Consider the following 16,247-nt stretch of genomic DNA (forward strand, 5'->3'; position numbering starts at 1 on the left):
CTGTCTCAGGTCTCATCACCCCTAAACTTCCCTCTCCTACCCTTTCCCAAAATCCCATTCCCTCGCCCCAGGTGCACGGAATATCCTCGCTACACCTCTGCCCCCCCCTTTTTGCCCTCCAATTCCCCTTCCCCGAATGTGCCCCGCACGGTGGGGTTACAATACCAAGATATTATATTCCTACCAAGTTTAATACAAATCTGCAGAGTACACCTCATGAATGTCTCCTGTTCGTTAACCATTTCCCTACGCAGGGCGTGATTTCACGGCCTGAATTTTCCGATGCTAAAGGATGAAGGCCGGGTTTTCACAGCTTGAATTTTTCGAAGCAAAAGGCCAAAGGCCGTGTTTTCACGGTTTTGTGGTCAAGCATGCCAAGCGGGTCCCAACCGCCATTAGGGTCCCTCGGTGCGAGAGGTCCGACCCTTTCCTATTGTCCGCGTGGGGATTATCTCGGCCCATTCCGGCACTTAGTGACCCACTCAAGGAAGGTGCTCATGGTCACTTATTTGTTTATAAGGTGGAATAGCTAAAAACGTAAATGTTGCATTTTTTGAAAATCAATGCCAAGAATTACATTCTGGATGTTTTGCTGATCGGTTCCAAATTTTAAACGGAACTCTAGCATTCATATTAACGGAGTTTATCATCACCTAGAACAAATTTTGGAGAATCTAAGGTTAGATGTTTAGTTGTTATTTTCAAAAATTACTAGCAAATTTATAGGAGCGATACTGTAATGATTTACATCTAAAGATATACGTTACTCTGTTTGCCACATTTTAAGTGTACATTTGCGGTGAAATTCGATAAAATATCCGATTTAACTACTATGTAAAAAAGCCCCCGTAATGTAATAAAATATGATTCTCTCAGTTCTTTGTCGTGAGCCAAAATTACAGCGACTATTTTTAATAACCTCTCATCAACCTTTGAATACAAACGTATTATAAATTAATTTCGCTATAAATACTAATTAATGCATATCCTAAAAATTCGTAAATTTAATGTACAAATAAGGAATGTTTTACATAGACACATGTTGTGAGAAGCATTCCATACCATTGCAGGAAAGTGCACTGCTCTACCCAGGTAATTACTCTCATACCTTGGTTCTCTGGTCAGGTTACATTTAGGTGGTCTGCCCTGTACACCTCACAGGCTTACTTCGGGACACATTAGCGCATTAATGTTTTCTTGGAAAAACTTATTACCCTCCAACTGGCACATCTAAGAGTAGATTGGTGCAAGTAGCCTCCTACTTAAATTTGTGGAAGAAAATAACCTCACTCTTCTCGGAATAACTCATTTTCTTTTCAAATTTTTCTTGACGTGTATTCAAACACATATAGCCGTTAACTCTCTGTTCGCATTCCGCTACCTATACAAGGGATGGTTTCTGTAGAACCCTGCAGTGCAATGCAGCCCATACCATGAATGGAAAGAGAACTGCTCTACCCAGGTAATTACTTTCATATCTTGGTTCTCTGCACAGGATCCATGAAGGTGGTCAGCCCTGTGCACCTCATGGGCTTACTTCGGGACACATTAGCGCATTAACGTTTTCTTGGAAAAACTTATTACCCTCCAACTGGCACACCCAAGAGTATATTGGTGCAAGTATCCTCCTACTGAAATATGTATGTGGAAGATGATAACCTCACTCTTCTCGGAATAGCTCATTTTCTTTTCAAAATTTTCTTGGCGTGTATTCAAATTTAACCGTAAATGTTCTGTATGCATTCCCTTTCCTACTCCTGCAAGGATTGTCTTTCAAATGATGTTTCGGGATGATTTTTTCTTGGAATTATACAGCCAGGATTTTTTTCTTGAAGTGCCTTTCGATGGTTCCTTAGAGCTTTCGTTAGTTTTGCATACGTTCTCGACGTGTTCAGCGTTACTTGGATGAGTGGAGCACTAGGCAAATTTGCTGGACGGAAATTTCCTTGCACTGGGAAAATGTCCAGGCTAATTACGGATCAATCGATCCTGGAAATACTCACCAGAAGTGATAATGAAGACGAGGATAGTGACTCTAGAAACAGTATTCTGTATTTTTTCTTATTTCGTGCCTAATATGAATTTATATTTATCTAAGTGAAATTGCTTTATAAATGTAATTTTGCAATTTCAAACAACCAATTTGTTTGATTCAAGTAGTTTTATGAGAATTTTTCGGGAAAATATTCCTCTAAAAAAATTCGAAATGTTTCATTCCCATGTTTTCAGAGAACTCGTGGAGAGCAGACGCGAATGAGGAGTGTGGATTTGGGCATGGATATAAAATATGTAAATATCATAAATCGTAAATACCTAGAAGTATGCTAGGAACATTGAAAGATTTCATTCCCTTTAAAGTACCGTATAAGCGCGTGTAAGAGGCGCACCTTTTTTCCCAGAAATTGAAGCCAAAAAGGGGGGTCCGCCTCTTACACAAACTTCTTATCTTCCCCTCCCCCTTCGCCGGCCGCAAGTCCAAGGGGAACTGAGTCGCCTTAGTTTTCAGCGTGAGTCAGTCATCTGAAACCCTGGGTCAAAAACAAGCGGCAGGCAGGGGAGTTTCTCCCTTAGTGACCTATTTTTAAAATGCTCCTGTTTGAATTTCTTGCAAGCATCGCGCCATCACGTCGGTACCCCAGAGGTGAACTTGGAAAAGATTGCGCGGGGTGATTCGCTCCGGAGCGCGCGATAAACTTACTGCCACGAATGGGCATTCCGCGGCATTTATACTGCGTATAGTAATCGCTTATCAAATGTAGAGACACGCATAGTTTTGAAGGACATGCCTGGTTAATAGTCAACATCTGTCTTGCCGAGCAATTTCCATTATGCTGAGCACATGATTTTTCAAAAATTACCTTCAGACGCTTATATGAGGATTTTTGCAACTGAAAATTATATTGGTGTCAAAACCTGCAGTTTAAAAAATTTGAACGAGTGTGTTCATTGTTGGACTAAATGGTGGATAGAAGCAATCGGAAATACTTATAAGTGAAGAGCGCTGAAGGAGATGTCGAGGGGAAGGAGAGTATCCGTATTTCAAGCTACGAAGAGCGTATCACCTCCGTATTTCAAGCCACAAGGCTATGAGCCGCTATGAGCGAAGGAGCAAGGGAAACCACGTCCGATCTTGCATTTGACGTTGTTGCCTTGAAAGCGAAGCGGCGAGGGCGCAGCAATGTGATATTCATAGTTTGCGCATCCTGAAGTTTCCAGTCCGTCTCGTCTTGTTTGAGTGCGCTTATGCTACGCTTGTTTCTTCCGAAATTGTGGTGTTTGGACTATGTTGAATATTAGTAGCCTTGTTTTAACTTTAAATCCTTGTGTCAATCAATTAGAGTTCAAAAAACTTAAATGCCGTCAGATATACATCGCGTTAGGTCTCATTCGTTGTAGAACCTCTGCGCGTCATACAATTGCTGAAAGATATCGAGATATCTTCGAGCTCAGTAGGTGACTCACCTAGTATTTGGCCTCCAGAAACTAGGAGAATTGAACCTGGTAGGCCGAAATAGGTCAGTTGGTGAGATGGGGTAGGGATGAAACACATTTCCACTGTTCCCCGAAATTTTTTTGATACTTTATATTTTCCTATTTTCCTGTGGGGTCTCGGAAAGGAAAACAAACGGCAGAGGCATCAGCTGATGGAGGGCCGAGTGGAGCTCCCTTAAATCTACGACGTGGTTATTATCCTACGGCGCTGAGATTGCCCCGATTGTTGTCCAATCTCTTGGGAAGGTTCATGCTATGTGACTGTCATGTTTTGACTTAAAATTTTCCACGGCTGCAATTCTATTGCAATACTCGTGCGAGAGCTTCTAAACAAAATTGTTCGTGAGTAGGACGAACATCGTAGAGCAACGGCGTATGCGAAGAGAGGATCGGAACTCTTTCTACTCCCTCTGATGCCGCTATTACTGCCGCAGTTATCAAAATTTTCTCTTTCAATTAGCGTTGAAAGAGGAAATTTCGACAACTGTCGAAATTCCAGGCATACGTCTGCAACACCGCACAATAGGATAAAAATTGCAGCAAATTTTTTTTCTTTATAGCTTCGATGCTCAAAATAGGGGTGCGCCTCTTACACGTGTGCGCCTGTTACACACGCTTATACGGTATTTTTTGGTCTATGATCTAATGCCCTTTTGCTGAAAACCCTAAAAATAACCGTCGAACTTCGTTTAAAAGTTCTATAGGCATTGCAAAATGAAAGGTATACATTAATGAACTGACATTTAATGAAATAGTAACAATTAAAAAAAATTAAAATCGAACTAGTAACAATAAACTGACCGCATAAGTATGCTGTGATGGGCTGCCTGCGGGAAAAGGGTCGAGGATTATATTTGCCCAGTTGCCAAGGAAAGGGTCCGGCACCCCGCTAGGAAAGGTCATTAAGTGGAGGGAGCGACTACCTGGATGATTCCTTGCCGAGAAACAACTCCGTACAGGGCGAAAAAGAAATGCTCAAAGCATTCGTACAGCCAAAAGCAACTTCCCGTGAAGGAGCCCGGCGCGAAAGGGTTAAATCAAAAATTGTGGTTTACGTCATGGGGAAAATATTGATATTCAATCAATATTCGATCAATTGATATTATTTCAGTTTTTGGCATGCCAATTGGTTTTCCTCAATAATTATTATATTGTAGCTGTGATTACTTCCACTTTTGATTAAAATTATTACTTACATATGAAAATTTTAATTTCATAAATACTAGCAGTAAAGACAAATTCACACAAGGTTAACTATAACGGTAAACACCCCATCAACATTATGTACACAAGAAATACTAAGGACTTACAGGTGGAGCATCCAAAATGAGGACATCAGGGCCTTTGAGGGCCAAGAAGCGAGGCTGCCAGCTCTGCCACGGCCTCCTGTTATCTTTTGTTGGAGACGCCTCATTCACCCAGCCCATGTACTCAATGCGCTCCGTGCGTGCAAAGTTCCGGTTGCAAATTTTCAACTGCAAATAAGGAAAAAAATTATATTATAAATGGTCCCATTGACATTTAAAAAAACAAAGTACAAATAAACACTGCAAAATAAATCCTTAAATAGCACAAAGACACATTCCTCAACATCATCACATCTTTTGAAATTGTACTATATCGAGCATATGTGCAGTACTTCAAGCTCATGTTTTGTACCAATATTAGTGCATTACCACTCAAAATGAGGATCAAAAGTGTTAAACAATGAGTAAATTTTCATTTTGCCTTATACTTATGAGTAATGTTGGGAGTTTTATGAACATAAGTGCTGGTTTTCAAGACCCACTCATAAATGGCAGCACTATGCACAGGGGCATGATCATGGATCTGGGAATGAAGTTTGAGAAACCACTGCATGAAGCAGGAAACTACATTTTCAGACACGAAACCAAGTGGCTGTGCCACACATAAATTGCCCAGGAGGCAACTTTTACAAGGTGTGGATTCAAGTTTACAGAGCATTACCACATTCTCACTATGTCTGTGATGTTTTTAACCAGTAACGAAGAGTTACCAAAAAGTCAAATGGTGCACGAGGATACCGTCATCGAAGCGAGCTTCTGAGAAGAGGCAATTGTGCATAGGTATGGGGGACTGTAATTCTAATTCCAGCTCGTGACTAGTCAGAATGGAGTAGAAAACCTTCTGGGTGATTTTGCTGTTTTCCTTCCCTTCAAAGCAAAATAGTAAATCAACAATTGAAATCCTTAACTATACTTCAATTCAGCAGTGAACTAATGCAAGTGCCTCATTGATGCACCAAAAAGCTTGCAGCATGGCTTCTGTGATGTCTAGTCGCTAATATAATGGGTGGCCAGACTGCCAAACCCAAGAATTCTTCTTATTAAGTGAAGTCACCGTTACAGCTCGAATGATGGTAACTCAAAAATGGCTGAAAGATTAAAGAAGACACCAAGCTCACTGGCAAGGCAATTATTCATTTTTGCCTGTAATCTCATTTTGAGCAGCTATGATTAGTTGTGCTACACAATACATAATCTAAATGTATACTTTTTTATGTGAATGATACCTGATACATATATCATCCCATGTTATTCATCAGTGTATTGTATTGACAAAGCCTATACCATTTATGTACTAATCTGTATTGGTTCTCTTGGCTAATAAAACTATTATTATTATTATTATTATTAATAATATTAGTTGTGCTACTACAGAGTTCTTAGGCAGCGTTGACCCCATGTTAATTTTAGTGGGCGTCGCCTACCACCTACCATGCTGATGTTAGCAACTTCATGAGTTGGTCATCGATGACTGAAACATGAGATCCAGTGGTAATGAAGAAAACTTTAAGAGATTCACGATACAAGTTTGAGATGACAGGGTGTCGCAGCTTGGATAAGTTGTTGTTTTTGGCAGCCTCTTTGTTTGTTTGGGAGGTTTGCCCTCCTCCCCAAGACTTGTTCATTTCTCCCTAGTGATCACCAATGACCTTGAAGGCTTTTGAAGGCTCTACTATGAACCCTTATGGTGGAAGTCAATTCGCTCAATAACCTATGACCACAATAATTATATATCAAGCGTAATTGCTTTCAAAAAACTCATTTCCACCAGATCCAAACTCAATAAATGATAATAGTTCACAAATATATGTAATACAGCGAAGGAGATGAGATAAATTACTTCGTAGGTCAGGTATTCGGCATGAGCATTGTTTTTGGCTATTGTGCAGCAATGGATTTTGACAAATATATGTTTAAAACACATAGAAGATTTAAGGCAAACAATAATATTGAACTGCGTATAATAATAGCTATTTCATATGTTCTTATGGTTCGTACACATTTAATTTAGAGAGGCATAAGGTTACATGATTTGGCTAAGTGTTGTTGGAAATAAATTTTTCCAAAAGGCATGAATTTGCACTATGGCAAAATTGTGCTACTCAAAATTGTACTAAATAAGGCGTGAGTGTATTTTTATTAATTTATACACATTTTACCCATAGCTATTGGTTTAAAATGTCAAAAGATTGCTCTCTACTGCTGGATTTAATTCAAATGGCTTTAAATTACACCCTTTGTACGGGCACACCATCATTGTGTGGAGTTACTTTCCTATACCAATATGGCCATAATAGGTGTTTAAAGGTTAACATAGATTAAAGAGATTTTTGAGTAGTCTCGTGTGCTTCTGAGCCACTAATAGCAACAACTAGTCCATGAAACAATGCTGATGCCCACTCAGTTCAAAACTATAATGGGAATATTCCAAAATTTACCCATTCAAGGATGTACACTAATTACTTTATACTTATTTGGATCTTCATAATAATTGGAGCACTATTTTACGTCATCAGTGACCAATTTGCACCATAGAGACAATTGGCATAGAGGCCAGCACTTTGCTGCCGTAAAAAATACCTCCTGATGCCACTGTCAGCAAATGCTTCAATCAGCCATCTCAGGTCTACTTGCAAGACACCATAGTCATGAGGGTCAGCAATATTTTTGCCATTATTTTGTTCATAAATGATTCAAAAATATGAATTAAAACCAAATTCATAGAGAAATAAAACTTCAATGACTTAACTTCAGACTCTCAATTATAAGAGTGGGCAGCGAAGAAAGAGCATGCAGAAATAACAAAGACTACATACATAAATACCACAAAGTCAGTCAGACCTGGAGATTTGTCAGTCCAACAACGTTGTCAGTTATATACTTGAGCCATCTTGTCAGCACAGCTGTGTCCTCACAGAGAACAACACCAGTCGAAGAGCCGTCCAAGCCCCGAACTTCGAAGGCATTTGGCCTCAGCTGGTCAGTACCAAAGATGTACCGTGTAACATATGCCATCATGAGAGGAACTGCAAAGTTGAAAAATATATATTTAATGCTTACACCAATATTTTCCTCATAGAATTAGGTATATGGGGACACAGGCTTCATTAGAATGACCAATATTTTAGGTCACATATTGCATTCAATAGAAAAAATCATTGGCAATTGATTATGGTAGAATAATTAAACCACAATCTGCAATTTTTTGTAAATTATCATATCAGAAAAGATATATGTATTTACTCTGAGTAAGAATTAATGGAATGAACACATGTACATTCATCCTTGAAAAAGTTAATATAGATACCTTTTGTCAATGAAAACAATACACTATGACACCAGTTACACTTGCAACACTCATGGCCGCTTGCACACCTTAGCCCCGACAACTGGGCTTTTTGGGTGACTGAGCCAATAAATATATGTGCAGTAAATTTTGCTCTAGTTTTATGACATGCTAAAATCAAATGAAGTGAATTCTGCCAGGAAAAAGAGATATGCTGAGCATAATTACTCTATCAGCTATTCAGAAAATGAGGAGGTAAACACACAGTAATATAAAGAGCTACAGCTAGTGTGAGTCCCAAGGCTAAGTAAAGTTTGGGCTAAGACACACCTGGAAATTGGCTTGCAAGAGTACCACTCAGGCATAATTCAGCAAGTGCTCAAGTTGCCAATACGATAAAAATTTCAGATGGGGATCAATGCATGGAATATGCTGAATAAGGACAAAGACAAACCATGAGTTCACTGGAATCACAGGATCTGCACAGAAATTATACTCATATCTCATGATTTTAGAGCTTAACTTTTATGAAATCATTCATACTCAAAATCATGATCAGTTTCATACATGCTCAAAATTTGGTGGTAATTGGCAGTCTATCAACTGGCGATTTTCTCTGAGCCATCTAGGATGAGATACAAATGACTTATTGTGAACTCCTATGAGCTGTTCTGCAAAGCAACCATCCACAAGATATTGCCAGCTGCCACAGAATCAATGAAGTCTAACTAAAGAAGTGAAATACATACAAGGTAGTCACTGGTGATTTCAGAATGATTCAGCACCATTACATCGCACTTTTTTTTTTTTAATAATAATAATATTTATTGCAGAGATTAGAAATTTTACAAAAATTGATAACATTAATCAAAGATGAAATGTCATTTACAAGAAATACAATGTGAAAAAAAAAGTCTAGGTCCCGCTAAGCCTTTCAAGGCTTGTCAGCAGGTGCCTATTAGTTTTTTTTTTTTATTCGTGGTCGTACATTGTCTTTTAAAATTGTGTATCTCATAATGTTTCCACTATTACCAAAAACATATTATAAAATTATTAGGAAGCAAGAGTACATACATAAATACACATTAACATTACAGGAATATATGTATTAAATATTTTTTTTTTATATATAACGTGATTGCATTGGAGTTATTTCTTGTATTGGAAGAAAGAAAAAATATATATGACAAAATAAAGACAAAATATATGTATCTTTCTTTATACATGTATAAACCATAAATTTAGGTTAATTTTTAACAAAACAATGTTTAAAATTTTTAGCAATATAATGTAATAAAATTTTTTAACAATAGACTTTTTTATAATATAAGAAATTTAATGGCAGAGATTAGAAATGGTAGCAGAAAAGGTTATAATAAAACTTATATAACTGAGTAGTAACAGTAACTTATAACTTTAAGCAAAAAGAAAATAAATGTATTATCACATTAGCAAACATGAATTCTCACTAATAATGTTTCCACTATTGCCAAAAACATATTATAAAATTATTAGGGAGCAAGAGTACATACATAAATACACATTAACATTACAGGAATATATGTATTAAATTTTTTTAAAAATATATAACGTGTTTGCATTTGAGATATTTCTCGTATTGGAAGAAAGAAATTATATATGTGACAAAATAAAGACAAAATATATGTATCTTTCTTTATACATATTTAAACCATAAATTTTGATTAGTTTTTAACAAAACAATGTTTAACATTTTTAGTAGTATAATGTCATTAAATTTTTAACATGTGTACATAACATAACAAATTTTTAACATACATACAAGACAAAGAAATAAATGTATTATCACATAAGCAAACATAATTCTCATATATCGGTATCATTATATTTCTCTAGTAACCAATGTCTCAGACGCGTTTTTAGTAGAGAAATATTTTCTATTGATTGCAAATTTTGTGGTAGCGTATTAAACAATTTAGGAACTACGTGTTCCAAGGTTCTTTTCCCGTGAGCGTTGATGAAACTAGGTACATTATATATTCTAGTACTTCGGAGTCCTATATCGTGTGTTACATTTCTTACAGTTTTGTAGCTATTGTTAAAATAGTTGTCTGTTATTAATATGTAGTGTAATAAATCGCGTATTGGAAGCATGTTTAGATTTTTGTAAATTTTAAAGACATTTCTTTCTCTTGGATCCAATTGTAATACCATATTGTTTTGGATTTTTTCCACCTTTCTCAACAGGGTTTTATTTGTGGAGCCCCAGATCGTTAAACCATATCGGAGTACTGCTTCACCGAGACTTAAGTACAACATTTTTTTAAATTGAATTGGTAAGGTATATTTCACACAATATAGTTGGTACAAAATACATCTAAGTCTATTACACAAGTGATTAATATGCTCACTGAAGTCAAAATTTTCGTCTACGGTCAATCCTAAATATCTAAAGGAGTTGACTTGGGAAATAAATGAACAGGAATATAAATGACAGTTACTCTTTTTATGGCCAGGGTTACCAGTATGAAGGCATAAATGCGTATGAAATCTTAATTTTATTAGTTTTCTCGTTGCCTTGGCATTTCGGAATTGCATGGTTACCGTTTTCTTATCATTTATTACTAATTTATTGTCATGGCACCAGCACTGTATCGCATAGAAATCCTGTTGCATTTTTTCCTTAGCCATTTCAAAAGATTTGCTGATTGAAACTAGCGCTATATCATCAGCATACATATATATTTTAGAATGATTAATATATTCTGGTATGTCGTTTACATATATACAGAAGAGTATTGGCCCTAATATAGAGCCTTGTGGCACACCAGAGGTGACAGATTTAATCGTGCTCTTATGTTCAAATAATTTTACAAGTAATTTCCTATTGGTGAGATAGCTTTCTAACCATGTAAGCGGTATTCCTCGTATTCCACATCGTTCCAGTTTTTTTAAAAGGATGTTGATATCGATAGTATCGAAAGCTTTAGTGAAGTCGATATATACAGCGAGAACGGACCAGTTCTTATTTAGGCTTTTCCGTACATCTTCACTGAAGTACTCCAGAAGCGATCGTGCACTTTTATTTCTTTGGTACCCATATTGATGTGTAGTGATAATGTTGAATTTTTCTATGAAGTTAATTAATTGTACCGCAAAATATCTTTCTATGACTTTATCCAAGGAGGGTAGAATAGAAATGGGACGATAATTGTTTGTGTCGTTTTTCTTTCCTTGTTTATATATCGGTCTGATTACCGCTAACTTTAAATCGTTATGTAATTTACCTTCAGTTATGCTTTTGTTTATCCAGTGGGTTGTTGCAGCAATGATGTCATGTTTACAACTGAGATCGATCATTCTTATATTATCGTGCCCTGGGCATTTATTTTTTGATTGCTGTAATATACTTTGGATATCAGCTGGAGTTGCTGGCAACAATAAAAAGGTAGATGGAATTATTTTTTTAGCACCAGGGTTGAGAATGTGTTGTGAGCATTGGGGCAGTATTTTTTGTATGTCATTAGTGAATTGAGATGCAAAGGATTCGCAGACATAGTTTAAATTAATATTCTTAAAATTTGATTTTATTTGCATATCAATGCTTTTCTTACTGGTGACACCCCTAAGGCTATTGATCAGTAGCCAAGTCTTCCTAATGTCGTCTTTGTTCCTTTCGAGATTAGAGCGAACATAAGAGATTTTAGATCGCCTTATCAAGGAAGTTACCTTATTTCTTTGGGTTCTGTAATTATTTCTGTGCACTTTGTTTGTTGTATTGGATTTGTATTTTTTGAATAGTGTGTCTCTTATCTGTATTTCTGAATAAATAGCATTATTCATCCACGGAAGTTTAAATGTATTATTACCGATATTTTCCCGTTGCCTGATTTTAGATAATGAATAAACATGATTTAACTTTTCGCACAGCTGCTGATAAATGCTGTCAGAATCATTGAGTGTAAGTAGTGTCGACCAGTTTATTAATTGTGTTACCCTCCGGTCGCAAAGATGAGTAGATTGTCCCATAACCTTATCTTCAGGTAAGCTCTTATCTGTGTGTATGAAAACACCAACAGGAAAGTGATCAGATATTTTTGTTTTGATAATGAAACCATCAAGTTTTGAGTGGAAACCTTTAACGTTAATGTGATCCAAGCATGAAGCTGTCACTTTACGTTTTTTTATTTCTATTCTAGTGCTTTTTGTGATACAAGCAGTGAGCCCATTGGATGCAAGTAAATTTTTGTATGCGTCCACATTAGTATCTTTTTTCGATTTTAGATTCAAATTAAAGTCACCAATCAATATAATCTGGTTTTCTGATCTACTTTCGAGGAAGGATTCCAGACTAATGAGGAAATCCTTCTTCTTACAATGTGGTGGTCTGTAAACACATACTAATAACACTGTGTTAGAATCATAAACCATTTTCAAGATCAATGACTCGCATTCGTCCAACTCGAAATCAACTACCGTTGCAGGCAAGACCTCCCTCAGAAAGACAATCATACCTCCACCCTTTCGTTCTTCCCTCAGTTTATGGAAAGAGTTGAAACCTAGTAGGTTGTAAGGACCCATTTCTGATGATTTTATATTGACCTCAGTCAACAAACATGCCAATACCTGACCCCTATTATTCAGCATATTGAGCAATACTTTTACTTCATCCCAACCTTTCTTCAATGACCTCACATTCAACGAACAAAAAATACAACCTTTAAACAAATTTACATTATTCAAGAAACCACCAGTGCTCTCATAGGATTTGCATTCAACATCACTAGCTATTGATGACAATGGATCCATGATGCCAAAAGATCTTTCAATTTCAACAGCAAACAGATAGAACACTTAATGTGTCTTATAGTGTTAAATACTTAATGACAATAACAAAATCAGTAATAAGAAACAGGAATATAATCAATTGAAATATATATTATATCAATTTACATAGGTCATTTTCATTTTCCACTTTAATTATTCGGCTGGTTTCGTTTTTTTTGACAAGTATTCCACCATTTCTATACCAGACAAATTTGAAATCAAGTTCTTTAGCCCTAGTCCTAACTTGCCACATCAAGTTTTTGAGATAAGGAGTTAGACTTTCATTGATGTATATTTTTGCATTAGGGTACTTTTTCCTGTTCTCAGGGCTGTTCAAGGAGGTTCTGTTGATTAAAAGAGATTTCCTCACAACTTTGCTGTTAAACTCAACAACGATTTTTTGTAGCATTGTTTTAGCCTTAGGAAGGACGAAAACCTCAGATATAGTTCTGCTATCAATTACAACGCCAACATCCTTGGCAACATCGATAACTTTAGCAGTCAGGAGCTCACTGCTATCACTATCACCCAAGGGAATACCCACAATTTCTAAGCGGTTTTCTAGCTGTTTTTGCTCCAACCGGTTAACCTTCTTTTGGAGATCACAAATAAGAGTGTCTTTCTGTTTAAGTTGTTCTTTTAGGTCACTGATAGTGTTATTCAGCTCACCCACAGTGTTCTTAAAAGCATTTATGGTACTCACAAACTCATCATAGCCGTGGCTGAGGAAGGTAAGACTCTTCTTAATTTGTAGTACATCCTCCCTCGTGAGAACAGCATCAGTGGAACAGCTCTCTCGTTGTTCCTCAGCTGGCTGAGCCTCTACGGATGCAGCTGGTGGATTTCTGCTTTGCTCATTTTGCTTTGAATTCTCAGCACAACGACAGGTAACACATCTCCAAGCCTCTTTTTTCTTCGAGGACATAGACCTATATGTCGACTCTCTGATGCCGGCACAGTTGAAGTGAATTCTTGACGAGCAGCCGTAACAATTGACGAACTCCTCGTCAACAATATCTTCTTCACACTTGTTGCACTTCATGAAGATTTCAAATTGCTTTGTGAGTTCGTAAATAGTTAGTGTTTGTTGATTAGTGCTACGTGATACGTATTAATCACAATATGCAGACAACTTAAGGCACATGTATAGACGCTTTAGGCTACAGAGCTACACACGTCCGACCACCATGAATGCCGGATGATGAACTTAATACAAAACATGTCAGTGCTGGGATCGGAAGGGGGAGAGAAAAGCATTACTCGATGACAAATAAAGAGACTTGTGAGTGGAAGGTCCCAGCACTGCATTTGCAGAAGAATGGGAATGAAGAAATGCCACCCAGTATATTCGATCGACTCTTGCTAAAATTCTATGAGAATTTTTTTTTGTGAGCTGAAATTCAATTTTTTGGATAGTAATTTGCAAGGACCATCATGATAAAACATTAATTCGGCTAAAAATCTTGAGCGGGAAAAATTTTTACAAACTAGAATGTGGAAAAATGCAGAATGTGGAAACACTTGATGAGAGTAATTTAAAATTGCTTTCATAAGGAATTTATGGGGACCTCAAAAAGAAATTCTAATAGCAGAAAGATGTTAAATACGAAGATGTTAAATTCGGATTTGACAGTAACTAGTTACAATAGGAGGCGTAGGACATGGTTTGATTTAATAAAGATAAAACTTTCATTGGAGCCACTGACCTGTCACCACATCAACCCACTGCTTAATTCGCTTCGGCTCCGCAGGGGATGAATTGATTTGACTGATTGGACTTGGGGTGTTGGTCAGTGGTATCGTTTTCGGGTGCTTCAGAGACAGCGGGTGCTGGGATATCAACGAAGATTCTGACGGCACTGGTGAGGCGGGAGTCGGGGTGTGCCCTGGGGAGGATGGGTGTCGCCTACGGCTGTTGGTGTCCACCTGGATACCAGCTGGAGAGCGCCAACCCTCCCCTTCCGGCTGTGGTGTTTTGGTGCCTCCAACACCATCATCTAAAAGATGACGTTCGTCTCGATGCACTAGAAGCATTTAACACATTGGAATTTCAATGATAAAATATTTAAAGCCAATAACTTGTGAGCCTATCCTGAATGGCATTAACGAATCATGAATACTTAACTGCTCCAAAATGTAGATTACTGAGTTGGTCATTTTCTCTGAGTACTGATATTATCAAAACATAGTATTCATGCAACAAAAAACAACAATTCATTCAAAATACATATGAATTAGCAAAAGACAATAAATATGGCTTTAAGTCAAACTGTGCTTGTTTAAATGAAATGTAAAGTAATGCAAAATACAAGTAGATTTAAAAAACTGTACATCAATAAACATAAGACGAAATGTGTACCAAATAAGCCACAATTTTGATTGCAGTTTTGTTCTAATATCAAAAGAAAAACAGCCATAATTTAATAGACTGCAAAAGTAATTATCTTTCATTAAATTGATGAATGTGCATTATTCTGATATTATAGTGCATGAAATTGACTGAGCTTTTATGATTATATTTTCTCTTAGCAAAGTTGAAATACGTGTAATGCATTTTTATACACTACATGCAGTAAAACAAGGAAAAATTCATTCTGTGAGAATTCAAAAGATCATTTTCTTAGATTCACTGAAAACACATGTATTCTTCAACATTACTCCACATAATGTTTAAAGAACTGCATGCATATACCAGTCACTAAAATAAAATATAACAGTTGTCCACAACAATCATCACAAAATGGTAGATAGGTAACTGAACGGAGATTTCAATCAGCAGCAATTGCAGTGATTGTACAGTTCACTTATAAAGTTTGGATTGAGCATTTTTTGTTTTACCCATAAATAGCCCTGATAGAACTGCATATTTCAAGAAAGATACACATAAGGATAATGATAAAAATTTTCCATTAAATTTTGCATCAATTGTTTTAAATGGGGACAATACTCTGACTGAATGGAGAAATTTTTTTAGAATACTTTAGGGCATCCTTACCAACTGAACTACATAGTAACTTCCACCATTATTGTACAACGGAGCCTTGATTAGTTTGATTAGAGAATAGTTTTATGTTCAATCGCTTATTCAATTATCATTTCCTTGGCCAATTTCCTTAAGTGCTATCTCTTTCTTATTATCCATTATTCTCACTTTCCTGCCCTTACCCAACTCATAGGAACTAATTATTTCACTAAAAGATGGAGAGGAAGCATACTTCAATAAAAAAATTCAAAATTTCAAAGAAAATGAGAATACTAAATGCATTGCCTGTCTCTTCTAATATTTCATCTATGCTTCACCTTGATTTGGAATCAATGATTCTTTTATTCTCCTATACTTACACTCGGGGACGGAT

The 16,247-nt window shown here is 36.7% G+C and overlaps 1 protein-coding gene across 3 annotated transcripts in view; it reads right to left on the reverse strand.

Moving 5' to 3' along the window:
• The window catches only part of LOC124153635 (gamma-2-syntrophin), a 479,721-nt gene that overhangs the window by 7,346 nt on the left and 456,128 nt on the right, over positions 1-16,247 (reverse strand). For 2 of the 3 annotated variants that reach the window (XM_046526929.1, XM_046526931.1), the window contains 3 exons: positions 14,598-14,915; positions 7,641-7,825; positions 4,803-4,967 (listed from right to left, as the gene is read on the reverse strand). In XM_046526929.1, coding sequence (XP_046382885.1) covers positions 4,803-4,967; positions 7,641-7,825; positions 14,598-14,915 — 668 coding nt within the window. The remainder of the gene's footprint in view (positions 1-4,802; positions 4,968-7,640; positions 7,826-14,597; positions 14,916-16,247) is intronic. The other variant, XM_046526930.1, reaches the window with a different exon arrangement.

The sequence above is a fragment of the Ischnura elegans genome, chromosome 2 (genome assembly GCF_921293095.1).
Source record: "Ischnura elegans chromosome 2, ioIscEleg1.1, whole genome shotgun sequence".
NCBI classification, from domain to species: domain Eukaryota; kingdom Metazoa; phylum Arthropoda; class Insecta; order Odonata; family Coenagrionidae; genus Ischnura; species Ischnura elegans.